At 42.9% G+C, this 27835-nt stretch overlaps 2 protein-coding genes across 10 annotated transcripts in view; both read right to left on the minus strand.

The window, feature by feature from the left end:
• LOC117460604 (protein MTSS 1-like) overlaps positions 1-2891 on the minus strand; it is a 50544-nt gene extending 47653 nt beyond the window's left edge. For 5 of the 9 annotated variants that reach the window (XM_034102145.1, XM_034102148.1, XM_034102144.1 and 2 more), the window contains exons 1-3: positions 2348-2891; positions 1124-1159; positions 297-358 (exon numbers count right to left, since the gene is read on the minus strand). In XM_034102145.1, the coding sequence (XP_033958036.1) occupies positions 297-358; positions 1124-1159; positions 2348-2419 (170 nt within the window). In that variant the 5' untranslated portion in view covers positions 2420-2891. The remainder of the gene's footprint in view (positions 1-296; positions 359-1123; positions 1160-2347) is intronic. The other 4 variants (XM_034102146.1, XM_034102149.1, XM_034102150.1 and 1 more) reach the window with 1 other exon arrangement.
• A 1535-nt stretch (positions 2892-4426) lies between these two features.
• mal2 (mal, T cell differentiation protein 2) lies at positions 4427-27789 on the minus strand. Its single transcript, XM_034103510.2, has 4 exons — positions 27473-27789; positions 26125-26295; positions 11604-11804; positions 4427-5374 (listed from the first exon to the last, which is right to left on the minus strand). The coding sequence occupies exons 1-4, from the start codon at positions 27587-27589 to the stop codon at positions 5303-5305; spliced, it is 561 nt and encodes a 186-aa protein (XP_033959401.1). The 5' UTR covers positions 27590-27789; the 3' UTR covers positions 4427-5302.
• Positions 27790-27835: the final 46 nt, after the last annotated feature.

Here is a 27835-nt window from a genome sequence, read left to right on the forward strand (position 1 = left end):
TTGTGTTTGAGGGTTATTTTGGGATATCAGAGATGTTATGCTACAGTCAAAGAGGATTCACTCTAGCCAGGAAAAGTTTTAGTTAGTGATCCAAAATGTGTATTGTCAAGTTACAATTGACATTTAGCGTAACATTTCCCAGAAAATTGGCTAAAGAAAATGCTTATTAATAGAAGTTTCTTTCAGTTACTGTTATGCAAATATGAGAAGTAATATCTTAATAGTTTGTGTTTCATTTATCAAAAAAATACAGAAACATACAATTGTGTTTAATGTAAACATAAAGACGGTCTCACCTGAGCTGCGACTGCAGTTTGCCGGCCTTTGTGATAAAGTCCTCCCAGATAGGGTAGCTGCTCTGTAAGGGAAACAAAAACAGAAACATGAATGATACAAACATCACTAAAGATGTCACTATTCCCACAGTTACATAACAGTTTAATCAACAAGAGGCCATACTGATGCCTCACCTCCCCTGCAGGGCTAAACAGAGCTAACCAAGGTGTAGGCTTTCCCATACATGCAAGCCAGTTACGCATGTCACCCCAAAACACATGTTTTTCCTTCTTGTTGCCAGTGGACCTGAGGGAATCGGATTGAAGTTATAGGACATACTGTAATGTCCTGCATATAATAGGTTTTAAAATGGGTCACAGGCCTCTTTTGGAAAGATCCCCACACAATAAGAGCACTAATACATGGTTTAATGAGCCTGGTTTCCAGAGGGACTCTACATTTACTCAATTCAGGTCCTGGGCTGAAAATAGTTTAGAAGAGCCTTCTATCAAAACCATCACAGAGAACAAGTGGCCTAATGCAACTCTCTTCGACACCACCAGATAATGTGATGCATATCGCATGAGCTCATGTTTGTCACTAATGTGCCACTACTGTCAGGGGTCTGAGGAATGTCATGTTGTGATGTCAAACATTACACCCAACAAACAACTCAACTCTCTCTCGTTTTTGCCTCTTGAATTTCCCTTACATCATTATTTTAAATCTCCTACCACCAGCTCTCCCTGATGCTCTGCCACAGATATCAAACACTGGCAGCTTTCTCTGCATTTCTCATATCATGTCTTACTGCTTGTGTTGACAGCTTAGGTTTAGTGAGCTTTACCTTATTTTTTGAGTACATAACTCCATCTGTAGCGCTCTAAAAGACAAAAACATCACTGGAAATGAGTACAGACAAAACTAATTTCGCAATGGAATATTTCCACTAGATTGTAAGGCAGTAAAAAGACAGGGGAGCCATGAACTACCTGGTGAAGTGAGACATGGGCCTCTGAGAAGTGCTGAATATCTGAGCAGTATTCATAACAAACGTTATGACTTCAATAGACCCGATATGTGTCTATTTGACTTCCCATGTCATAGCCTTCAGACCTTAAGGGTTATTTTTTTTACCCTGACAGCTACATTCACGGAATTCCTTCAGTCAAGTACAACAGCTGGGAAATTGCTAAATCTCGTTGACCAAGCTGTAAGAGATTACATCAAAAATAATATGCCCTAGTTTTAAGACTGAAGATTGCCCTATTTATAGCCTTTATCCAATGTTGGCTGCAGCTTCAGGCTAAACTGGAACACATTGACGTAAAATTGACTAATTTATTTAATACAATAAAATGGGAGGAATACATTTGAGTGCAGTCAAATATTATTTATAATTTAGCTAGCCACCACAAAACAAAAACGTACATAGTTATGTTAATATACAGGCAGGTTAAGGAGCACTTTCGTGTTAGAATCCAGTTTAATGCCAGTACGTTTACACATAAAAGGAAATTGCTTTGACGTATGGTGGTGCAAACATAAACAAAGAAATGAGGAGAAAGAGAGAACAAATGCATATAATGATTATTAAAAAATGTTTAAAAACAAATGTTACATTAAAAAAGAATAAAGAAAAGTGTTTACACTAAGTATAAATACACAAAAGGAACTAAAAAACGTAGTTAGCTACAATAACTATATGGCAATATATAACAGTAGAATATATTTTAAAGTGGAGGGCTGTGCAGATGTGTAGAAAAGTTATGGACTACTTATCATAACCATAATTTGAGCTAATAACCGAACTTTTCGACTTTAGACCACTACATTCTGTCGACTTTAAGTTATAACGAAATGTTTCAATAAGAAGATTGATGCGTATTTCAGTCGGGTCCAGAAAGCTAACTGTTGGTTGACCTAACACATTGATTAGCTGGCTCAAACGGTAATCCACATTTACGACTTTAGACAGATGTTTGGGAAGTAACTGGCAGTGAAAGTTTTCGCACGTCACTTAAAGGCTCTCAGATAACATTACTTGTGTTGTAAATTTCTTCTGGCCTACCTTCATGTCTCCGATAACAGTTTGGAAAAGTCCTCCAAAAGCGCTGCATTCCTTCTCGATAACAGCCTCCATTTTCAGGACTAACTCCAGCGGTCAGTCCCGACTCGGTGAGCCGCTTTCACTTCTCCACCTCCGCTCTCCAGGAAAAGCAAATACTCCCAAAATATAAACAAAAACGAAATAAACCACCTATGTAAAGCTGCTGCAGTGACTTAACCGACTCACAACAACTTTCGTATCGGTGGAATGTGCAAAGAAACACAGCTCGGTTCTGCTCGGTTGCACCGTTTACTTGAAATCAAAAGAAGCTGCTGGGACGAAAGAGACATTTAAATCCCCCTCTCTCTGCCACGCTCATGCCCATGGCTGGACCGTGAAGATGCTCTTTTGCAGTTTGCTAGTCGAAACTATAAATATTCCCAATGTTAGACTGGTAATGTTATTCCGTATATTGACAGGTAAATGCCGACACTCACTGGTGCTCCTACTGCCTTCTCAACACTGACTGAGAGAGAGAAAACAAGACGAGAAATCACCGCCGACTCGCCGAGCCTACCTACCTGCATAAAGAAAAGCATGCACTTCCGGTTGAGTATTTTACACCAAAATAAAACACGTGATAAATTGGAATATTTTAAAGTCGTCTTCTTCTCCTTTTTTACACCTAAAATCATGTGATATATATTTGAAATCAGCAAAAGCTCAAGTTAGTAATATAAATGTATCATTATTTTGAAAATATATTACACGAAACATGACAATGACATCCCAATACAAAAATACAACGTTGTGTGAACGTGTACATCATTTCAAATAGAACATAATCTTAAACGACAAACTCGTCTTAAAACTTGTTTTAATACACGTTTACGGGCGTGTTGTTGCTTTTATTTTGATGGAATACCCGCGATACTTGCGCTATTTTTCTGTTTGACTTGACTCCATGCTTCATGATGATGGGAGACCCACAGTCTGTGGGAGACGCATAGGTGAGCTGTGAGTGAAAAAGACAAGCCAAACTGAATAAGAAGTAATGACTATTCTAACCGTAGAACAATTTATTCTGACAATTTGAACTAAGGGTGCATGATACAAGCACAATATTGAATTACGTTAGCAATACTTTTTTTGACGCAAACGTTTTACTATGTATACATAAGCATGGGATAAATATTGAAAAGTTAAACAGTTGTAGATAATGGGCGACATCTAGTGGCTGAAATAAGAATGACAACATAGATGTATTATGACGTTATATTGACTTTGCTTTTATTTGTAAACGTTTCTTTAAGGGCATTAAGATATAGCAAATGTTACTTACACTAACCGTGACGTCAAAATATGCCCTATAATAGCTTAACAAACATCTCTACATCAAACATTTCCATAAAACTAGATAACAATACATGACATATTAAGATAGATATTTGCATATATACATGTACATTTTATTAATCACAATCAGAACTTGCAATGCTGCATACATATAAGTTATAAGGCTACATACACTCATCTCTACATCAAAAACTTGTAACACCAACTGGTGTATCGGAGAAAACTGCCAGCCCAAGCAACATGTGGTGGAGATAGCCCTAACACCAACTCAAATAGTTAGTCTCAAATAGATGTTATGGACAAATGCTGTATAGATGCTATTGAAATGCACATTAAAACATCTGAAAAAGACCAAAACTTCTGCTACGAAGAGAACATTGGAAAAAATGTGTTATATATGAAGTAGACTAAACCTCAACTTGTGAGGATTCAGAAACAAAACGCAATATTTATTATGAAATCCCAAAAGTACTTCTCGGCTTTATTTGCCATCATTTGCATATCTTTTAATGTCATTTGATTTGATTGGTGAACAACAGGGCTAAATCACTGTTTTACCCTCTCACAGATGAAGAGATGGACCTTGTTCACTTTGTTTAATAATTGTTTTACTTGAGTGCCTTATTGTGGCAACACTGTGGCAGGAAACACTGCACCTTGTAATCATGCTCAGACAAGAGCTTATTTTTTCTTCAAAACCTTTATTTGTGTAGTTCTTAAAAGCATTTCAAATTTCAAGAAAAACCAAGTGGTAAAACAAATGTATTAAACAATTTTAAGTTAACAACATGTATAACAAATACAACTAATACATCATGTAGCAATATGATTATTGATGCTATACGTACATACATTTAATGATCCATTAGTAGATTAAGATCACGGTTTAAAATATAGTAGCTGACTGATGAGAAACAGTCAAAATGGAGTTAGCCACAAATGACTGCACTCAGAAAGTTTAAACAGTAACACATTATTATGTAACTTATGTTAACTGAGAATGGAATAATTGTTACATTATATGAACAACTGAAAACGTTGGATACAAAGTTCACACAATTAGAATTACGATTTTGAAATTTAAATATCAGATTTACACTTTTAATAGGATTACATTGGAATGTAATAGAATTCATATCAAAATCTAGTGAGAAAATAGCTCTTTAGCACCAAAGAAACTGAAGGACAGTAAAAACCATCATCTTTCAAACAAATTGCACCATCACATTATTGTTATGCAGTGCTTTATCCATGAGCAGCATTAATAGGCATGTTGTAGTGGTCATTTGAAAAGGGGAATATAGTTCCTCATATGAGAATGACTGTGTATAGCCAACTTAAACTGCAATTCTTTATTCCTATCCTATAGACACTTCAAACAGCACTGACTAAACCTACCTGAACCCAAACCTTTAACAGATTTATTGCGGGAATAATATTGTCCGGAAAACTTAACACATGTTTGACTGAGGCAGACATTTTATATATATGTATTACTTTTACCTTTTATGATGCAAGTTAACCATCAGGAAATAACTGATGGTGTGCTGCTGTTTTAATACACGCTGAAGTCATGAAAATGTTTTTAAACTGACATTTCCACAGTTTAGTTTTTTCTGGTTATGACATCCACCTCTTGAATCCCATCACCATACTGCAGCCATAACATAATGTCACCACAAATGCAAATACCTGGGATAAAAAGACAAAAGGAGAGAGAGCAAAAACACAGTTGGTCAGAAATACCCCAGCAATTTCACTCACATTTGCTGACTGATAACTTATTAGTTTGTTCCATATCTATTTATAATATTTTTTTTGTTCAGTAGGTTCCTACAGGTCTGTAGGATCACTTACTAATTGTAATCTGCCAAAGACAAGATTTAAGTATATACACTGGAGGAAATAAGTATTTGTTCCCTTGTCGATTTTGTAAGTTTACCCACTTACAAAGAAATGAACAGTCTTTAATTGTAATGGTAGGTTTATTTGACTAATGAGAGAGAATATCAAAAAGAAAATCCAGAAATTGACATTATATAAAAGATACAAATGTATTTGTATTTAACTGTGGGAAAAATAGTATGTGATCCCCTTGCAACCAACAGGAATTCTGGCTCCCACAGACCAGTTACATAAGTCCGCTTCCTTTAAAAAAGTACTCCTAATATCAACTTGTTACCTGTATAAAAGACACCTGTCCACAGAATCAATCAATCTGATTCCAACCGCTCAACCACATGGGCAAGACTCAAGAGCTGTCTGAGGGCCTCAGGAACAAGACAGTAGACCTACAAAAGGCTGGGATTGGCTACAAGACCATCAGAAAGCAGCTTGGTGAGAAGGAGACAACTGTTGGTGCAATTATTCAGAAGGACAATGTGTGTGTTTCTAAATGGAAGAAAGACAAAATGAGCATCAATCGCCCTCTGCCTGGGGCTCCACACAAGATCTCGTGAGGGAAAGGTGAGGGATCAGCCAAGAACTACACGGGAGGAACTTGTTAATGATCTCAAGGCAGCTGGGACCACAGTCAACAAGAAAACTATTGGTAACACATTACACCATAATGGATCAAATCCTGCAGCGCTGCAAGGGCCCCCTACTCAAGAAGAACATGAAAGGCCCGTCTGAAATGTGCCAATCGTCATCTGAATGATTCAGAGAAGGCTTGTGAGAATATGATCTGGTCAGATGAGAACAAAATCCAGATCAAGGCATCAACTCGACACACCGTGTTTGGAGGAAGAGATATGCTGACTGTCGTGGCTTCCTTCCTTGTTTTTCCACCAAGCCACTAGACGCCTTAAACAGACAGTTCTAACTCGTTTCTCTCCTTAAAATTACTCACAGTTTGAAGTGTTGCTTGGCCTCCGATGGTTTAGCAGATGTTGCGATGTATTTGCTCAAAATAAAATAACAAACTTTTGCACATGCAACAAAGAAAAATAGGCCTTTACAATATTCAAAAGAAATAGGCATAACTCAAATAAAACAACACAACTTAGGTATTCTTTCTTTCTTGATAATGCTTATCTTCACAACTTAAAGGGTACTTGTACGGTTTGTATGTACGAGTACGGTACGAGTACGGTTAAAAAACTGTTCCTCGACGGCGTCTCTCAACAGGTTGCCCATCACTGTGGCGTTAGCACAGGCGCCGTGGGAATTGTAGTCCTTTATAGTGCATTGACTACAGACGTCACAATTAGGTGGCCTTTCTTATCAAATCAAAATACTGGCTCTAACATACCGGCCCCTATTGTTATGGGCATCTTTAATAACAATAAACAAAAATTCAAAAAGAGCCAGACAAAGTCAGTCTTCATATTCTATTTGAGATAGACAGGGTGTCTTAATTGTCCATCTTCAGTTATTTCCTTATTCTAAGGCAGGCACCAGTAGGCATATTTTGCTTATTGGTCTTTCCAGCGTGTTGGTTTTTGTCTTAAGAAGAACACTCCGAATCAGTCCTCCAGATCCAGGACGCGTCTCCATAACTCTTGCCATTAACCAGGATCCACGAGGTGCATTTGAATCCATGATTACTACGATGTCTCCAGTAGTGTTAATTACGCTGACTAAAACTATGACGAAATATGTTCGTCAACGACCTTTTTTCCATGACGAAAACGAGACGATGACGAGACGGCACCGACGGCAGTAAACAATAACTAACGAAATCATCATGCACTATCGTTGACGAAAAGTGACGAGACGAAAATGTAGTTTACTAAATAAAAACTATGCCAAAATCTCTCTTTACTTTCGTTGACGAAAAATGAGGAAACGAAATATTATCAAAGACAACGTTACATCTCTGATAGTCAGTTTTTCTCCCAGCAGTTCCATTTCCGGTGCTGCGGCAGGGCAGCAGCTGTTTCTGTGCTGCGCGCGGCGGTACATTTGAATTACACCGGGCAGCGGCACAATATGAACTGTCAGGAAGACTCGGGTCTAACTCATGGTCTAACTAACCTTATTTAACAGAAAATAAAATGGCAACAACAGGGCTTGGGAGCAGTGGTCGCACTCGCGTTAACCGAATACCCCCCCGTTAGCCGAATGAGTGATAAATTGTGCACTCGACGGATAATAATGGATTATGACGGAAATGTTACGATCCTGTCCATCAAAATGACTGTAAACGAAAAAGTCTAAAGCCACCACTGCTTGGGAGAAAGAAACGATGTGATATTTGGGCCCATTTTCGCTACAATGAGGTGGAGAAAAAAAGCGAATGCATTGTTTTATCAGAAGGGAAGCAATGTGGCCATAACACAGCTGGTAAAAACATCACAAACCTGACCAGATACTCTCTGCAAAGCTGCATTCTTAATCATTCAACCTGTGTTTTTCATCAAATAAGGACAAGATATAATCTTATTTATTTATATATGCTAAAATGACAAATTATTGGTTTTGGCTCGACTAGTTTGACTGAAATGTTCTATATAATCTGATGACTAAAAAAGACTCAACAGTTTTCATTGACAAAAAGTAGACTAAAAATAATTAGTTTTCTTTGACTAAAATAAGGCTAAAACGCTCAGACTTTTAGTCGACTAAATCTTGACTAAAATGTTTACTGTTTTAGTCGACTAAAATAAGACTAAAATGCTCAGACTTTTAGTCAACTAAAACTTGACTAAATAAAAACAGGATGAAGGTGACTAAATATGACTAAAACTGAAAAGGAAATTTAACACAGGACTAAGACTAAAACTAAATAAAAAAATAGCTGACGAAATTAACACTAGTCTCCAGGAATGAAGTTCCTTTTAATGCGATTCCATTGCTGTCTTTCTTGCAATAGTGGTAGATATTCTTTGATCCATCTGGTCCAAAACAAATTAGCTATGTACTGCACTTGTCGCCAGCGGGGTCTTGAGTATGTATCTTGCTGATGGAATAAGCCTGGGGGCAACGAAGGTTTGACTTTGAGCTGCAGCAAATGGTTTGGTGTGAGAGGTTCCAAGTCATTTGGATCATTTGACACTGTAGTTATTGGTCGGCTGTTGAGAATTCCTTCAACTTCACACAGAACTGTTGAAAGGCTTTCGTCATCAAGTGTTTGTTGCTTTGTGATGGATAGCAGAATTTTCTTTACAAGCCGGATTAGTCTTTCCCATACTCCACCATGATGTGCTCCGTAAGGAGGATTGAAGGTCCATTTCACATCCTTTTGCTGGAGGGCTTGTTCTATTTTGCTCAGAGTCCACTGTTTTATAGATTCCTTCAGCTCTCTTTCAGTGGCAACGAAATTAGTCCCATTGTCTGACCTCATCTCCAATACTTGTCCTCTTCTGCTGATGAAACGTCTGCAGGCATTAATGCATGAATCTGTATCTAACGAATGAGCTACTTCCAAGTGCACCGCTCTGGTTGTTAGACAGGTAAAGATAACTCCATATCGTTTCACAATGCTTCGTCCTCTTTTCACTTCCAGTGGGCCAAAGTAATCCACTCCAACATATGTGAATGGTGGTAGGTCTGGTGTAATTCTGTCTTTTGGCAGATCTGACATCTCTTGTTCTCCTGCATTTCCATGCATGCGTCTGCACACGGTACATTCAGATATTATTTTTCTGGCTAATGCATTGGCACATGGTATCCAGTATTTTTGTCTTAACCTGGATAACATATGTTCTCATTGATAACACTCCGTTCGATGTCTCACTATGGGATGCGCCTCATCGCGGAGCAAACAGAAGCATCAATCTCATTGCGCCAATCCTGATTGGCTGGTGATCTTTACGTCAGCGTCAGGGGAAATCACCCCCTATAAGTAGCTTGCGCCACAACGCATGCGTCATTCAAACACCTCTTCTCGCTTTAGAGCACATCTCACAGTAGCCGGGCAAGCTTCACTGTCCACAGACTGAACCCAAAATACCATTTCGGTCGACGGGCGCTAGCCGGCTACTCCTTCTGCTTCGCAGGAAGACGGTAGTACTAACGCCGTTAGTACTTAAAAATCGACCTCGCCCTTCTCTACGAGAAAGTAAGGTAGGTCCGATTTTTTCAAGCTAGCAGCACTGTACGAGAGCTTTGTCTGACTTGGATGGTGTGATGCTGCTGTCCTTGTTGTGGGCCCTGGTTGTAATACTTGGACATGACCACTAGGGACTGCATGATTTGAGTTCATTGGATTTGAGTATATGAAACTCTTTTTATTGTCCTTCTCCACAGGTTTTCCTTGGTTCTCTTCATCCTGGAAATCATCATTTTCATCTGGCTGATCCTTATCATACTGCTCCTCTCCCACACAAGCGTCAGGATCAGAGTCATCATCCTCAGAAGCTTCCAATGTTTTAATTTAGGCTGTTGCAGCATCAATATCAGTTTGAAGCTCAAGCTTTTCCATTTTAGCTCTGATATTGGCTTTCATTGCTTCCAGGTCAGCTTCTTGTTTTTCAAGTGAGTGTTTCTGTGATAAGGCAGCAGCGCGTGATCTGAGCGCAGCTCTTTCTGCCTCTGCCTTTCTTCTTACTGATGAAGCTGTTGAAGATTTATTGCTGCCACTAGAACTTTTACCTTTTTTGCTTATCATGCACACTGATATTACTTTATGTGGACTTGACATATGTGCAGTACATGAGCCATGGTCAGAAGGAGGCACATGCTCAAAGGAGGCAGCTCTAGCTAACCATTTCTTCATCACATCTTGAAACTCATTGAAATATGCAATTTTTGGGAGATACCAGTTAACATGATCACTTTCTTGTTCTTGCTCCGACAGCATTTCTTGCACCGAGTAATGTGAGTTTGAAAACTCTTTGGAGAGTATTTGAAAAACCCCATGACAACCTTGCATCTCAATGATATTCCCATAATCAATCATGAGTGAATCAATCTCATTTTTTTTCCTTGAGACTTGACCCAATTTCGTTTCTTTTTTTAATTAACTGCGCCAGCTTATCTTCTAAAGCCTTTTCTGTAGGTCTTATTGTTCTTTTTGGTCTGACGTCAGCATTTTCCACGGGCACTTCACGTTCATTCAAGTACGGTACGAGTAGTTACGAGTACGATTGAGTACGGTTAAAAAACTGTTCCTCGACGGCGTCTCTCAACAGGTTGCCCATCACTGTGGCGTTAGCACAGGCGCCGTGGGAATTGTAGTCCTTTATAGTGCATTGACTACAGACGTCACAATTAGGTGGCCTTTCGTATCAAATCAAAATACTGGCTCTAACACTGACTATAACCCCAGAACACCATCCCCAACGTCAAGCATGGAGGTGGAAACATTATGCTTTGGGGGTGAGGAGTGGACCAAAATCCTTCCTGAGATGTGCACATACCTGGAAACCAACTACAAGAAGCGTCTGTCCAACGAGGGTTTCTCCACCAAGTACTAACGCATGTTTTGCAAGGGGATCAAATATGTATTTCCCACAGTTAAATGCAAATCAATTTTTATCTTTTATATAATGTCAATTTCTCGATTTTCTTTTGTTGATATTCTCTCTCATTAGTCAAATAAACCTACCATTAAAATCATAGACTGTTCATTTGTTTCTAAGTGGGCAAACTAACTAAATCTGCAAGGGATCAAATACTTATTTCCTCCACTGTATATATAAATTAAACAAAGAACAGCAAGCAAAGTCAAGAATTTGTACACAAATGTGTCATCTGAGGTGTTTCTCTGAAAGTAAGCTATTAAGAGCCTGAAAGAATAACAGGGTGGATATCAGATATAGTTCATCAATTAACTTTTCGTAGAAACTTTGGATTCTTTTTTCTAGTCTTTCTAAGGCACTCAGCAGGTACCTTCCTAAGTCAAATGTAACAGGGTTTAACATTATGGTACATTTCATTAAATAATACTGAGTCCATTATGATAATGATTTAAAAACACACAAACTTTGCACACTGTGATACAGACTTCATTTAAAAACAGGTATATAGCACTCACCGTGGCTGCCACATTAACACTGTATTGCCTGTCATCCATGACTGTGAATATATTGCCCCGTGGGTAAGCTATACACATGACAGTTTCAGTGCTGTTGGGCAGTATCTTGATGTGGGCTCCTCCATTCGCTGCCGTAGTTGCTGCCTCCAACACAAAGGCGGCAAAGTAGAAAAGCAATGCCATAAAATGGTAAGTCACATCCTGTGGGAAAAAAAAAAAAAATGCATTAGATATAAAACAAAACAGTAATAGCAGCAGTTGGATATAAAGAATGGCCAACATGTCAGTTGTATCCCCTCGGGTAATTATTAGACAATGCACTGGTAACTAAAGCTACCTGGACTTTGGAAGTCACATAACAAACATGGCCATCTGTCAATAACTCAAGCTTTTACACTAATTATCTTTACACAAGAGCAACACAAAAACATGGCAAATTATGGAAACATTTAAAATAAAGGAGTAAAATGGAAAAAATGGAAGTCAACATATTAAGGAAAAACCACAAAGAAAGACAGAGAGAGGGATTAAGATGCAGAGGGAAAAAGGGGGTGTCAGAATTTTTAAGCAGGTTAATAAGACTGTGTTGTCGCTGGACTACAGGCAGGCCTTTGTTATAGTGTGAGCTCATCATCCATGTCACTCATTGTTCGGCCGGGCTCCTTCTGGGAGCAGGGCCTGGAGCCTGAGGTAAGGCTGGCTCTGTCTGAGGACCCAGACGCATCACACAGTATAACAGTGACTTCATGTGTTTATATGTATATACATTTAACAGTGCATCACTTTTCTATCATACAGTAGATATCATACCTTGCACTCACAGAGAATGCTCCCCACTGCTGCTTAGAGATGGTCTTGTAATAGTGATTTTATGTTGTTTACTAGTGTTGTCACGATACCAACATTTTGGTTTCGATACCGATACCAAGTCAAGAATTGCGATTCCGATTCTTTTTCGATACTTTTCTTAAAAAAAGGGAAACACGGAATATCGGCTTTAAAATTAGGAATAACAGATTATTTTAGCAGTCAGAACAACTAAAGCAGCAGTGTTACTAAGAACAGAAACACCAAAGAGTCACATCTAATATAAATATATATAAAAGCATTTATTTTAATTGTGTAGCAGTGAGTTTAACATTTTGGCAGCACTGTTGAGCATTTTGAAAATGTATTTTCATGCCTCTGTGCAAGGCTTAGTCTTTCTATCTTTATAGCCACTGGTGTAAAGTAACTAAGTTCATAAACTCAAGTACTACTTGGGTACAATTTTGAGATACTTGTACTTTATTTAAGTATTTCAATGTTTCTTTTGCTACTTTGTTCTTCTAATCCACTACAGTTCAGAGGTACATGGTGTACTTTTACTCCACTACATGTATTAATCCCTTTAGTTACTTCACAGATCTGGATGAATTATGTGAAATATAATCAAGTGTTAAATCAGACTTTAGTTCCACCTGGAGTAAATCCACAAGATTCAAACTAGCTGCACCTTTACCAGCTTTGAGAACACTTTCATGATCAATCATTATAAAACACATCATATATATTATTCTGAAATGGACCAATCTGCACAATGACTACTTTTACTGTCGCTACTTTAATACTTTTACTTGAGGAACATTTTGAATGCAGTACTTTTACTGTAACAGAGTATTCTACACTCTGGTGCTTCTAGTACAAGACCTGAGTACTTCTACTTTTACTGTCGCTACTTTAACTATATTTTGATGATAATACTTTTGTACTTTTATTTGAGGAACATTTTGATTGCAGGATTGTTCCTACATTCTGGTACTTCTACTTTAACTCAAGTACAAGACCCGGGTACTTCTACTTTTACTCAAGTACAAGATATATACTTATACTACCTCCGTTTACAGCCTATGAAAAAAACGAATAGAAAACGAAGGCTAAAGCTAACGTTAGCAGATAGTGATGCTAGTTTGCTAGTTAAGTTTGCTCAACGATAATATTGCGACAGAAACACTTTCTGTGCATTCAGTGCAGATCACGCTCTGCGCTCCCACAGGGAGCTCTGCTCTGACACCTGAACGGCCCGTTCACAGACTTCTGGCGTCTTTTTTGTCAACAAGCCGAGGCGCAGCGGCAGTTGCACTCCCACTTGCAGCCATGCTTCTCGTTCTATTTCGTCCCTACTGACCGCCAGAGGCGGTGCTTTAGCACTGGATATGTCCATCGCGCGCATGCGCAGCTCGAGTACCAATAACAACAAAGTCACCTGTGACCCACGTGACACCGGCTATATCAGCCGGTATTGTCAGAGGATCTGTTCCTTTTCATCTTCTCGCTGCGCGAGGGTACCGTGGCTACGTTTTCGTAGCCTACAGCGTTCAGGTTTGAACGTTTGAACGTTTGATCGGAGGGATTTCTCTGCAAACAGCTGGCCGCGTGAAGCTTCGCGACTGATAGTCGGAGCTACGGGTCGTTAGACGCGTCCTCCAGGAGCTGCGCCGGCTGTGCAGAGCCTCGACAGACAGGTTTGTGTCAGCTGGTTGCTAGTGATGGCTGTGTTTCCACACCCGCTCCCAGCCAAGTTGTCCTGATTACCGTCTTATTGTTTGTGGCTTAGACTTTCTGGTGACGACAGTGTTCCCGCTTCCTCTCCCATAAAGTTGCCCTTATGCTCTTTTGAAAGTTCTGCTTGTGGCGTTGTGCCCGAGCTATCATTAGCATTTGAGTCCCAGCTTTGGCTGCGTCCCTCATTCGATTTAGTATGGAAAGCCAAGAGTGTCATTAAACCCGTTTTTCGTTTAGATGCAGAAAGTAAGGTAAGTACTTTCTATTTTCTAGAAGCTATTATCTGGTCTTAACATTTGTGTTCTGACTTGGTCGCTTGATTGTTAGCAGCAGCCGCTTGGCTAACACCTTGCTGTTGAGCTTAACTATTAACTCAGGGCGGTGCTCCCGCTCCCTGTAGCATAGGGTTTGATTGCAGTAGCGCTAGTTCGTTGTATTACTGCTCCTAGTACTAGACTCCTAGCACTAGGATGATATGCAGAGAACATCTTCACGGCGGGTGCTGTGTGCTCGGCATGTGCGGTTACTACTGTAACCAGACACGGTTCTATGCGGGCTGTTCTCTTTCTTAGAAGCTAATTATCTGGTCTTAACATTGTGTTCTGACTTGGTTGCTTGATTGTTAGCAGCAGCCGCTTGGCAAACACCTTGGCATGTACGGTTAAGCTTCATTATTTAACTCAGCCGGTGAGGGCAGTGCTCTCGCTGCTGCTCCCGGTAAACGCATGGTATGGTTGCAGTAGCGCTATATCGTGGTATTACTGCTCCTAGTACTAGACTCCTAGCACTAGGACGATATGCAGAGAACAATCTTCACTGTGTGCGTGTGCTCTGCATGTATGGCCATTAAGGAGGATTTCATCCTCCCAATATTATATTGTCTAGTGGGCAGCCGTTGGCTGACAATTTTAGGCACCGGCCACAGTTACTATTGTAACTAAGGTTCTAAGCCGTAAGTACTGGCCATAATTACTACTGTAACTACGGTTCCAAGCTGTGTAAGTACTGGCCATAGTTAATACTGTAACTACGGGGTTAAGCCGTAAGTACTGGCCATAGTTACTACTGTAACTACGGTTCCAAGCCGTGCACGTACTGCCATAGGCAATACCGTAACTACGGCTCTATGCCGTGTAAGTACTGGCCATAGTTACTACTGTAACTACGGTTCCAAGCCGTGCAAGTACTGGCCAGAGTTACTACTGTAACTACGGCTCTATGCTGTGTAAGTATCCAAGCCGTGCAAGTACTGGCCAGAGTTACGACTGTAACTACGGTTCTAAGCCGTGTAAGTACTGGCCATAGTTACTACTGTAACTACGGTTAGATGCCGTGTGAGCCCTGGCCATGGTTACTGCTGTAACTACGGCTCTGTGCTATTCTATTCTTTAGAAGCTAGTTATCTGGTCTTAAACATGTGTGTTATTTGACTTGATCTCGCTTGATCGTTAGCAGCAGCCGCTCGGCTAACGTCTTGCGTATACTGTTAGCTTCTTTATTTTACCCAGCTAGGTGAAGGCAGTGCTCTCGCTCCCGCTCCCTCTACCGGTAATGCGGATGTAGCTACATCCCTTTTTCTGTTCGGCGAGTAGTAGCACCGCTCTACTCTTCCCGTTCAGCAGGTAGCCGGTGAAGGCTGTGTTCCCGCTCCCGGTTGCACTGCATCTGGCGTTCGACTCTAACTTAACCAGTGAAGGCAGTTCTCGCCCCCACTCCTGGTAGACGCCAAACGGCCTCGTTTTTCCGTTAAGCAGGTAGCCAGTGAAGGCTGTGTTCCCGCACCCGCTCCCGGTTACACTGCATCTGGCATTCGTCTCTAACTCAACCAGGGAAGGCAGTTCTCGCCCCCGCTCCTGGCAGACGCCAAACTGCCTTGTTTTTCTGTTGAGCAGGTAGCTGGTGAAGGCTGTGTTCCCGCACCCGCTCCCGGTTACGCTGCATCTGGCATTCGTCTCTAACTCGACCAGTGAAGGCAGTGTTCTCGCCCCCGCTCCTGGTAGACGCGGAACTGCCTTGTTTCTCCGTTAAGCAGGTAGCCGGTGAAGGCTGTGTTCCCGCACCCGCTCCCGGTTACGCTGCATCTGGCATTCGTCTCTAACTCAACCAGTGAAGGCAGTGTTCTCGCCCCCCGCTCCTGGTAGACACTAAACTGCCTTGTTTATTCTGTTTAGCAGGTAGCTGGTGAAGGCTGCGTTCCCGCACCCGCTCCCGGTTACGCTGCATCTGGCATTCGTCTTAATTTAACCAGTGAAGGCAGTGTTCTCGCCCCCGCTCCTGGTAGACGCTAAACTGCCTGGTTCCGTTAAGCAGGTAGCTGGTGAAGGCTGTGTTCCCGCACCCGCTCCCGGTTACGCTGCATCTGGCACTCGCCTCTAGCTCAGCCAGTGAAGGCAGTGTTTTCGCCCCCGCTCTTGGTAAACTGCCTTATTTACTAATCCAGCTAGGTGAAGGCAGTGATCTCGCTCTCGCTCCCGCTCCCTCTGCCGTAACGTGGGTGTAATTACATCCCTCTTTCTGTTCGGCAAGTAGCAGCAACGCTCTACTCTTTCCATTAAGCAGGTAGCTGGTGAAGGCGTGTTCCCGAGGACGGCCACGACCGCTGCCCCTCCTGCCTCGGCCGCTTCTGGCGGTCAGTGGGGACGAAATTCGAGCATCTGAGGGAGGTTCTCACGGTAAACGCCTGCATGAGCTGTAGCTGCATGCCTCGGGTGCTCAGAGTGGCTCGAATCACTGAGGTGGAACGTCTGGCAGCAGCCAACAGACACCTCTCCTTGTCACGTACTCCTCCAGATCAATTCGGCCGTTCCCGGCGACTTGAGGGAGCGATGGCTTTGTGTGCTCCCCCCAATAGAAGGACTAGAAATAGGCTGTCCTCTAAAGTGGATCGGCTAGCTGCCGATAGGGGCATGATGAAGTCGCCTCTTGGCCCTTCAGCCTGGGCCCGGTGTAGGGGCTGCTAACCCCCCCCCCCCTTCTGTTGGCGCCCCTCCTTCGGTTGGCGCCCCTCCTTCGGCTGACGCACCTCCTCCGGTTGACGGAGAGTCCTCCGTCGCGTACCAGTCGAGCCAGGGGAGCTGTTTAGATCAGCTGCCCTCGGAGGCACTGGAGTGTGCCGCCCAAGCTAGGCAGACCAGGCAGCAGCACTCGGGTCCTCGCAGACCTGTGCCCACTCCCAGCAGGCCCAGGGGCCGCTCTAGCAGCCGCACTCAGCCGCTGGATTACAGGGGTGGTCTGCAGAGGTCTTAGCGGCCCACTCAACCGCCTCCCAATGACTTTCGTGCCCCATGTCGCCTGCCTTCCAGGCGGCCTCGTGCCCCAGAGCCTTACCGGAACCCCCCAAGAGGCTCCAGGGTCCGGGGGGCTGGGCTCTGAAATCCCGGGGGTGGTCGGCGGCCGCTTTCCCAGCAGCAGCTCAGTTTCTGGGCAGTCTGTACTTCCGTCCCTTGGGTGGTTTTCACCTTAACCCAGGGGTACGGACCGCAGCTCCGGCCCCTAGCCTTCGGCTGGGTCTAATTGACAGTCGTCAGCGATCCGGCAGGGGCCCTACCTCTGGGCCAAGAGTTGTCCGTCCTTTTGTACAAGGACGCAATCAACCCAGTAAGACCCTCTGCTTAGCCAGGGGGTTCTACTCGGCATACTTTCTCGTGAGCAAGAAAGTCGGCGGATTTCGCCCGATCTTGGACCTCAGAGGAATCAACAGATTCCTGAAGGTGCTGCCATTCTATATGCTGACTACTGCATACGCACAGGTGGAGTGGTTCCCAACCGAGGGATGCCTACTTCCACGTGGGCCGGGCAAGAGGGTGCCTTATATTCAGTTCCTCCGGCCCTTGGGCAGACTGGCAGCTGCCTCGGCCGCTGGGCCCTTAGGCCCGCTGTCGTTGCGCCCCATGCAGATGTGGCTGAACAGCCTTCACTTGGACGCCAAGTGGCACAGGCACAGTGAAGTCAGGGTGTCGCAGCATTGCTCCACTCTCCGTCACGCTGGAGGGGCAGGGCCCATCTCTGGTAGGCGTGCCCATGGGCGCCATCCCATCCCGCCAGGAGACCATCACCATAGGTGCATGTCTCTCAGGGTGGGGTGCAGTGCGGCAGGGCAGGACCGTTCAGGGTCAGTGGTCTGCCCAGCAGAGTGCGCGCCGGGTCAACGTGCTAGAGCTTCGGGCCGTGCAGCTTGCACTCACGCACTTTCTACCCCAACTGGGGGCAAGAATGTGCGTGTTCCTTGGGGACAGCATGTACATTGTTGCTTAGACAACAGTCCCTTCTAGATAGTGGACGTTCTCACTCCACTCTGAATTTATGTGGCTGCGATTCTGCCCAACATGTTCGGGTCGACGGCGCCACGGTGGGGTGCCACAGGTCGGTGTCCCTCTTTATGAGAGGGGCTTTACGGCAGCGTCCCCCTTGCACCCCGAGGGCTCCGGCTTGGGACCTGCCCTTGCTGCCGGATGCCCTATCACCTCCTCCCTTCGAGCCCCTGGCCCAGGTGGGGCTTAGGTGGCTGCCCACAAAGGCAGCATTTCTGCTTGCCATAGCCTCAGGGAAGTGAGTCGGGGAGTTGCATGTCCTCTCCATAAACAATACATGCCCGAGGTGGGACTCTCATGCGTTGCCCTTTGGGCAAATGTGGCATTCCTGCCCGGGGTCCTTCCACAAACTCACTTCAATCAGCCTGCCCAGCTGGCACGCTTTGACATTCAGGAGTACGGCACATCGAAGTTGCTGTGCCCGGGGGGTGCCCAACGGGCGTATATCAAGGCTACTGCCTGTATACGGCAGGAGGAGAAACTCTTGAGTTTGCCCTGGCGGCACTAAAGGAGGTTGGGCCCTCTAACCAGTGGCTTCCCCACTGGGTTGTCGATACCATCTCACAGGCTTACGGGGCCAGTGGCCGCCCCCTGCCACCAGGCTGAGATGCCACTCTACAAGGAGCATCTCAACATATTGGGCTGCCCTGAGAGGGGTGCCCCTGGAGACCATCTGCGCCGCGGCGTCGTGGGCGTCTTCTGGCACATTCTCCAGTTGTCATCAGGTCAATGTCGCCACTCCCCATTCTTTGGGCGTGGTCTTTTTGCCGAGCTCCGCTGCTTCCAGTGGTGAGCAAGGGCTTGGATTCTTCATGACATTGTTGGTATAGGTCATCCAGTGCTAAAGCACCGCCTCTTGCGGTCAGTAGGGACGAAATAGAACGATAGTTACGGCTGTAACTACGGTTCTATGAGTCCCGGATGACCGCCAGAGTTCCCTGTCACTCAGAATTCTTGTGTGCTCGCGAGAAGATTCGGGGAACAGATCCTCTGACAATACCGGCTGATATAGCCGGTGTCACGTGGGTCACAGGTGACTTTGTTGTTATTGGTACTCGAGCTGCGCATGCGCGCGATGGACATATCCAGTGCTAAAGCACCGCCTCTGGCGGTCATCCGGGACTCATAGAACCGTAGTTACAGCCGTAACTATCGTTTTCTCACATGCTCTGGCAGCTAGCGCGTGGCTGCGTGCACGAGAGAGGGGAGGGACTTAGAACGTGCTTGAGAGGAGCGGGACTGCAGGCACGGCTGCAGTGCAGGGAGTGGAAGCAGAGCGCTGAACACACACGGCTCTTATTAAAACGGCGCTTTTTCACGGGAGTACTTTTCCCCGTCATTCTTAAAGTACCGATACTAATGAAACGGAGGAATCGTACCGTTTTTAACGGCAGGGTATCGCGGTACCTTTCAAGTATCGGTACACCGTGCAACACTATTGTTTACATTATATATTTTCCGTCCACAACTTTGTGTAGGTGAAAATGTTTATTGAAAATGTCATAAGCAGGGTATTTGAAATGCCTGGCTATAACCTAGACCCATTATGGTTATTGATGTTTTGACAAGCAAACTAGACATAACTTGTTCTGCTGAAATATATACTCATTTGCTACACTGATTTCTAGCATCTTGAGCCACACGCTTGGTATGATCTTAGAGAGCTAATAAATAGATGATCTGCCTCGCTGTGCAGTTAGATCGAAGAAGAAGCCATTTGTTTAGTACTTGCATTTCAAGCAAGCCCTCCAGCTATTGTTATTATGCTTGTTCTAGATCAGAGGTGCCCAGTACGTTGACCGGGGGCAATGCTGGTAGATCGCGAGTCATTCATAAAAAAAAAAATCCAGCTCCGTTAAAATAGACAAAACCGGTTTTGATCCCTCCTCCCTTGGCCTCCCTGCCACTTAATTCAGGAGTTTACTTGATTGACAGAAAAAGCGACCTATCGCTTTCCAGTCTGTTATCCCAGAATGCAAAGCGATACAAAATCCAGTCAAGTGCCGGGAAAACTCAAATTAAGTTAAAGAGACAAACAACGAAATGAGTGCGGGACCGAGCAAGAAGCTAACGACATACCACTTCCACCCAGAATGGGAGGAAGAATATTTTGTTGTGATGTCACATTCAAAGGTTATTTGCCTTATTTGTAAAGCAAGCGTCGCTCTGCCAAAGAAAGGTAACGTGGAGAGGCATTATCGGAGTGTTCACAAGGCATATGACAGCGACTTCCCTCTGAGTAGCGAGTTGATAAAGAGAAAGGTCATGAATTATTGCTACACAAACATTATCTTGCAGTCTTAGTGTCGCCAACTGGTTTCTAACATGCAAAAAGACAAACAAATGCGTCTATGGTCGGTGTATTTTTTATCTTTCCAATCGAGACGAGATCTCTCTCTCCCCCGTCTGTGTGCGAGGGGGCGGGGCAGTTTACACACGCGCAGCTGCTCCATGCAGCAACACACGGCGGGGATGGCGGAGAGAAGCGCTCCAAGGTGTGGTTAAATGTTACCCGTCTTGAGGTGGACAATGCTCGTTGCCAAGAATGTTTAGCATGTAAGGGCGGTAACACGATGCAATGTATCTAAACATTTAGCAAAAGTGCACCACATTCAGACGGAGGAATGCACCGGGTTCCACTGTCTTTCTAGTAGCGCTGCCCGAGTAACGTTTCCACGGCAGGTGTTATGTATTCTAGCAGCAACACACGGAGTTAACTACATTATACAAACATGGGTTAATGATTAGAGGTAACAGAGTTATTTAGTTTGTTAAAGTTTCAGCTATTCTGTGTACAGTTCTGTCATCAGATTATTTAATACGATTTGTTAAAACACTGTTGTTTATTTTGATGATGTGAAATATTATTTATTTAATTTAAATAAAAAGCAATGTTAGTTTTGTAAACAATTTGTTAAGTTAATTTAATAATATATGTATATGTATTTTAGGTTGGTAGACCTCGGTGAGCTGGTCATTTCAAAAGTAGCTCACCAGCCAAAAAAGTGTGGGCACCCCTGTTCTAGATGGTGAAACATACTCTGTTCCATAAGATTCATTGTCTTTTTTATAGGCTAAAGTAGGTTAAGTTTTTTCACACACACACACACACACTAGTGTTGTCACGATACCAACATTTTGGTTTCGATACCGATACCAAGTCAAGAATTGCGATTCCGATTCTTTTTCGATACTTTTCTTAAAAAAAGGGAAACACGGAATATCGGCTTTAAAATTAGGAATAACAGATGATTTTAGCAGTCAGAACAACTAAAGCAGCAGTGTTACTAAGAACAGAAACGCCAAAGAGTCACATCTAATATAAATATATATAAAAGCATTTATTTTAATTGTGTAGCAGTGAGTTTAACATTTTGGCAGCACTGTTGAGCATTTTGAAAATGTATTTTCATGCCTCTGTGCAAGGCTTAGTCTTTCTATCTTTATAGCCACTGGTGTAAAGTAACTAAATTCATAAACTCAAGTACTACTTGGGTACAATTTTGAGATACTTGTAGTTTATTTAAGTATTTCAATGTTTCTTTTGCTACTTTGTACTTCTAATCCACTACAGTTCAGAAATAATGGTGTACTTTTCCTCCACTACATGTATTTAATCCCTTTAGTTACTTCACAGATCTGGATGAATGATGTGAAATATAATCAAGTGTTGAATCAGACTTTAGTTCCAACTGGAGTAAATCCACAAGCTACCCTGCAGTCTACAAAGTCATTCAAACTAGCTGCACATTTACCAGCTTTGAGAACACTTTCATGATCAATCATTATAAAACATATCATATATTATTCTGAAATGGACCAATCTGCACAATGACTACTTTTACTGTCGCTACTTTAATACTTTTACTTGAGGAACATTTTGAATGCAGTACTTTTACTGTAACAGAGTATTCCTACACTCTGGTGCTTCTAGTACAAGACCTGAGTACTTCTACTTTTACTGTCGCTACTTTAACTATATTTTGATGATAATACTTTTGTACTTTTATTTGAGGAACATTTTGATTGCAGGATTGTTCCTACATTCTCTTCTACTTTAACTCAAGTACAAGACCTGGGTACTTCTACTTTTACTCAAGTACAAGATATATACTTATACCACCTCCGTTTATAGCCTATGAAAAAAACTAATAGAAAACGAAGGCTAAAGCTAACGTTAGCAGATAGTGATGCTAGTTTGCTAGTTAAGTTTGCTCAACGATAATATTGCGACAAACACTTTTCAGTGCACATCGCGCTCTGCCGCTCCGACAGGGAGCTCTGCTCTGAACACCTGAACGGCCCGTTCACAGACTTCTGGCGTCTTTTTTGTCAACAAGCCGAGGCGCAGCGGCAGTTGCACTCCCACTTGCAGCCATGCTTCTCGTTTTCTCACATGCTCTGGCAGCTAGCGCGTGGCCGCGTGCAAGAGAGAGGGGAGGGACTTAGAACGTGCTTGAGAGGAGCGGGACTGCAGGCACGGCTGCAGTGCAGGGAGTGGAAGCAGAGCGCTGAACACACACGGCTCTTATTAAACGCCGTTTTTTCACGGGAGTACTTTTCCCCGTCATTCTTAAAGTACCGATACTAATGAAACGGAGGAATCGTACCGTTTTTAACGGCAGGGTATCGCGGTACCTTTCAAGTATCGGTACACCGTGCAACACACACACACACACACACACACACACACACACACACACACACACACACACACACACACACACACACACACACACACACACACACACACACACACACACACACACACACACTTTGAAAGAACTATTTTCTCATAGATGTAATGCATGACATAATCAGTAATACGACTCAAATGTAATCTGTGTACCCACACTTGAATAGGTGCTGTGTGATGGTGGATGATTTGAGTGATTTTCCTTTCGTTTCTCATAGATACAAACTTACATAACAACTAAATGAAAATGTAACTTTAGAATATAATGCAATCTTTAAGCAATTATACTAACAAAAATGTATTTACTTTTCATACATTAAAATGAATTATGTAAAATAGATACAGTATTTCCCCTATCATTGTGTTGGAGGGGCGCTGCGCCCCGCCAACGGAGCCCCGCCAACGGAGCCCCGCCAACGGAGCCCCACGCCATTTTTTTTTTTTATATATAGCACCAAATTGCAACTAATCTCTATCTACTGTCACTTTTAACATTGAACATGTGCTCTTTTATCAAATAAACTAAACGCTTTAATTTTAAGTTGTGAGTTTAGTGTTTTTGACTAGGGATGCACGATAATTATCGATATAATACGATATTAGGAATTATGACGTCATCCCGATAAACCCGATACCAGTATTAATAGCCCCGATAATATAAAATATATTCTTTGGGTAAAAAAAAAAAAAAAGACTGCGGTGTGGGTGGATTGGGATATGGGGCGCTTGTTTTTCACTCAGCTCCTCCCGTTTTGCCAGTACTGTGGTGGTTTAGGAAGAGGGGAGTTCTTCACAAATCCAGCGCTCCCTAATACTTCGAACCTAATCAGTCACCTGAAACATCGCCATCGCTACGATGGTGTGTTAAAAGCGTACGAAGACAATAATACAATACAGTGTGTGTGTGTGTGTGTGTGTGTGTTAGGGCTGCATGATTTTGGGAACAAATCTAATTGCGATTTTTCTGACAAATATTGCGATTGCGATTTGCGATATTTATTCTTAAGCGACCCAATGGAAGTTTATTGTCAAATGCGGCCATAACTCCGGCTAGGAAAGTCGCACTCCTGTCTCTAGCACCCCCGCAGCCCGAGCTACGAGTGAAAGAACTAAACTTACATGAAACTTCCGTTGGGTTGCTTTAAAGTCAAGCTTCAGTTAAAGATTCACCCTTTTAGATGTAGAACATGTGATGGAGCATTACTAACCTGACTCAGATGGTTTGTTTCACCAAACTATCTAGGAAAGCTCCATTGGAAGCCATTTGGAAAGGGCAGGCACTTTAAAAAGCACTTGGCAGGTGATTGGATCAATCTGTCTATCACCTTCTATCATGGGCCACTTCTGATTGGTTAACAATGGCTGGTACATGTGGAGCACAGTACTTCTGATTGGTGTGGATGACTGTCACACACAAAAAAAAAAAATGTAAAAAAAAATCGCAGGCATTGCGATTTAATAATCGCATCATCTCGAATCGCGATTTCGATTTAAAATCGATTAATTGTTCAGCCCTAGTGTGTGTGTGTGTGTGTGCGCGCACGCTGGAGCTATGTGCAACTCAAGGCATATGCTCGAACCGGAGCTGCCTGGACGCTGCAATCATGTTGTGCACTATCCGTGCTGAGTGTGCTGACTTTTCGTACAATGTCCCACTGTCTGGCTTCCTGCATAAAGTCAAGTGCTCGGCGCAGTTGTGGCGAAATGTCGCTCCACTGTTTTCATTTAAACAGCTCCTTATATCCGTTAGCGCAGCTAGCTAGCACCAGATGCTAACAACAACAATGCACGTAAGGTCTCTCTCTCGCTCGCTTGAGCCACACATACACCCACCCTCCCGGTCCTCCCGATGGCCAGTCGGTGCCTGCCGGTGAGCGTGGAAGTGTGGTCTGCCTCAAGCGGGCGGCAGGAGCGGGGCTGTCAGCATCAGCTTGTATATGGTATTTTAAACTCGATGTGCTCTGAAACTATGGGGCGGCCAAGGAAAAAAAATACACATGCGTGAATCGCGTTAAAATAATTAGTGGCGTAAATCTTTTTTTATTATCGTATCGGTCTTGAGAAGCAGGAAGTTATCGGTATCGGTCTCAAAAAACCAATATCGTGCATCCCTATTTTTCACCCTAAGAAAAATACCCAATACCCCCCCCCCCCAAAGCAGTAAACCTAGGGGAAACACTGAGATATACAAGATGGAAGTAGCCATCATACTGTACATGAGACTGTATTACATCTGGGTGAGTTAGCACAAATAAGTTAGCCAACTCACAATCCGTATCGACCAGTCACTGATTCATATGTTGACAGTTTAAAGCACAAGTTGAATTGAAATACTATCACTGCCATAAGACCGACTGACTAACAGTTGTACCTGAGCCAGATCTCTGAAAAACAACAGCTGCTACCGTGACAACAATGTCAAACACTTGACAGCCATTGTGAAGGTTCTCTGTTTAATTACTATGGTGCTGTTTTTTCATCATGCATACATGGAGGAGGCAACGCACAGTCCTACCAATGATGATCCACTGATCTACTGGTGGCCTTAACATAGCAAAATATGCTAAAATGTGCCAGTAAATGCAATGCCTTGTTTACATGCTGCTATAACAAAAACATTTCCCAAATTGGGATCACTAAAGTACATCTTATCTTTTCTATTCTTAAAGACAGGTAAGAAAAAAAACAAATATTGGCTGTAAATATTTCACGAGGAAATAAACACATTTAATATGTTTGGTATGCCTTAAAAAAGCACACAATGCGCTCAGGTGTAACTTGAAAAAAGGCCCCTTTAAATGTCAGTGCTAATTTCAGTCTGGTTATTTTACATGCCAAGTCCATCTAAAAGACAGGTAGCATAGAAAAACCTGCAATGCGAGACAGCTGTGTATAGATATCTAGCCAGTAAAACTGACAGATAGATAAGCAGGCTGACTATGTTATCTTAACTCATTTGTCTACAGCTCACCAGAACGTTCCAGTCTGTGATGATGCGGTCAGCCAGGCCAGTGACGAGGAAGATGAGGTAGGTGGAGGACAGGATGAAGGAGGTGATGGAGACAAACATCACCCAGCCCTGCAGCAGAGGCACGGGCACATTGGAGGAAGCCACCAGGATCCATACAAGACCACCAAATAACTGGGGGTAGAAATAAACACTCCTATTGGTCATTTTGTTTCATGGACACATTTGCACAGATACAGGCTTAAAGTAAACGACTTATGATGCATTACAAAGGCATGAGGGAGGTGTTTTTTTCTTATGGATGCCTATATCCAATTTTTTCCAATACCATAACCCAGATAACAGAATACTGATCCTGCTATACCTCTTTGTTTTCCAAATTGCAACCAAATGTTAGTACTACCTGTGATGAAAGTCAACCAAGTACATTAACTGAAGAACAGCACAGTACTTGAGAACATATTTAAGGTACTTTAAATGCCTTTAGTTGACTTTAATGCAACTTATACTACTGCTCCGCCACATCCCAGAGGAAGATATTGTATTTTTACTCAGCTGCCATTGTAGTTGTTTTTCATTTAAATACAAAAAAATAGGTTTTGCATCATCTTGAACATTGCTTTTAATACACTGCTGTACACCTATCTTCTCAACTATTACTATGTGTGGTGACAGAGTGGAAAGGGAATGTAGCTAAATGTAATATTGCACATCGTTTGTTTCAAAAATATAACATAACACAGTTGATTAAAAAACATAACAATATGGTGTTTTGAAAATTCACAAGTATGTAAAGCTTACTTTGGTAATGATAAGATGTTGGAACTCGACATTTGAATAACTGTTTCCACCTAAAGGCCTATCTACATGCTTTCAACTGGAAAAAGATAAGTAGACAAATTATTATAAGGGTGTAGCATGTACAGACACCGAGTCTACTCTGTACATGCTACACCCTTATATTAAGGTGAAAGGACATTGTACTCAATTTGGTGTTGTACAGGCCTTACACTGGTCTAAGGCAGGTGTTTTGAACCTCACGACATCGCTCGAGGCGACATTGCCCTTGCTTTGGTTGTCAAGCGTAAGCAAACACAACTCAGCCTCGAGCAATCTCAGCGCGTTGGTTTCAACGTTTACACATACACTCTATGCGGCGCAAACCCTAAGCAGTGCGCATATTAAAGAGGAAAGACGGGTTCAAATCTAACTGGCCTTCAACAACACAAGGTTATCAATTATTCATAAAGAATAGTGGCTATGTTCTGCAGTATTCACTTTACAACTCCACTTAAGTCACTGATATAAGAATATCATACAAGAATACGGTATCTATAAAATACGCACTTACTATTTCTAAACAGACAAGGGCTCCAGAGTAGGTTCTCAATACGTCCAGTCCCAAAGGTAGAGAAAGAGTTGGCGCTGGGAACGAGGTGGCAGCGGGATTAGTGGTTGGTTCCGACATCTCTAAATCTCCCACTCTCTTCTCTCTATCTCCCCCTCTCCTCTGGCTCTCACCCGCTGTCTCCCTCTGAAAAGACTCAGTTGAACAAAGGACGGGAGCAACGGAGGAAATTCCTGTGGAGTCATGTGTCCCCCAAACAGGTCGGACAGGTGCACGGTGCCACTCCCAGCGAGATGGGTCTGTCTGCAGACCGCAGCAAGGAGGCGTTTCCTATAGGGGCGTTTCCTAACTTTTTTTATCCAGCTG

Source organism: Pseudochaenichthys georgianus, chromosome 16 (assembly GCF_902827115.2).
Source record: "Pseudochaenichthys georgianus chromosome 16, fPseGeo1.2, whole genome shotgun sequence".
In the NCBI taxonomy this organism is placed as follows: Eukaryota; Metazoa; Chordata; class Actinopteri; order Perciformes; family Channichthyidae; genus Pseudochaenichthys; species Pseudochaenichthys georgianus.

Bases quoted from the DNA above. Each gene is read 5' to 3' on its own strand.
- mal2 (XM_034103510.2), bottom strand. From the start codon at position 27,589: ATGTCGGAACCAACCACTAATCCCGCTGCCACCTCGTTCCCAGCGCCA. The intron at 11,805-26,124 runs GTGAGCTGTAGA...TTTTTCCCACAG, and splicing joins TCACAGACTGGAACGTTCTG to GATGTGACTTACCATTTTAT. The intron at 5,375-11,603 runs GTGAGTGCTATA...TTTTTATCCCAG, and splicing joins GTGTTAATGTGGCAGCCACG to GTATTTGCATTTGTGGTGAC.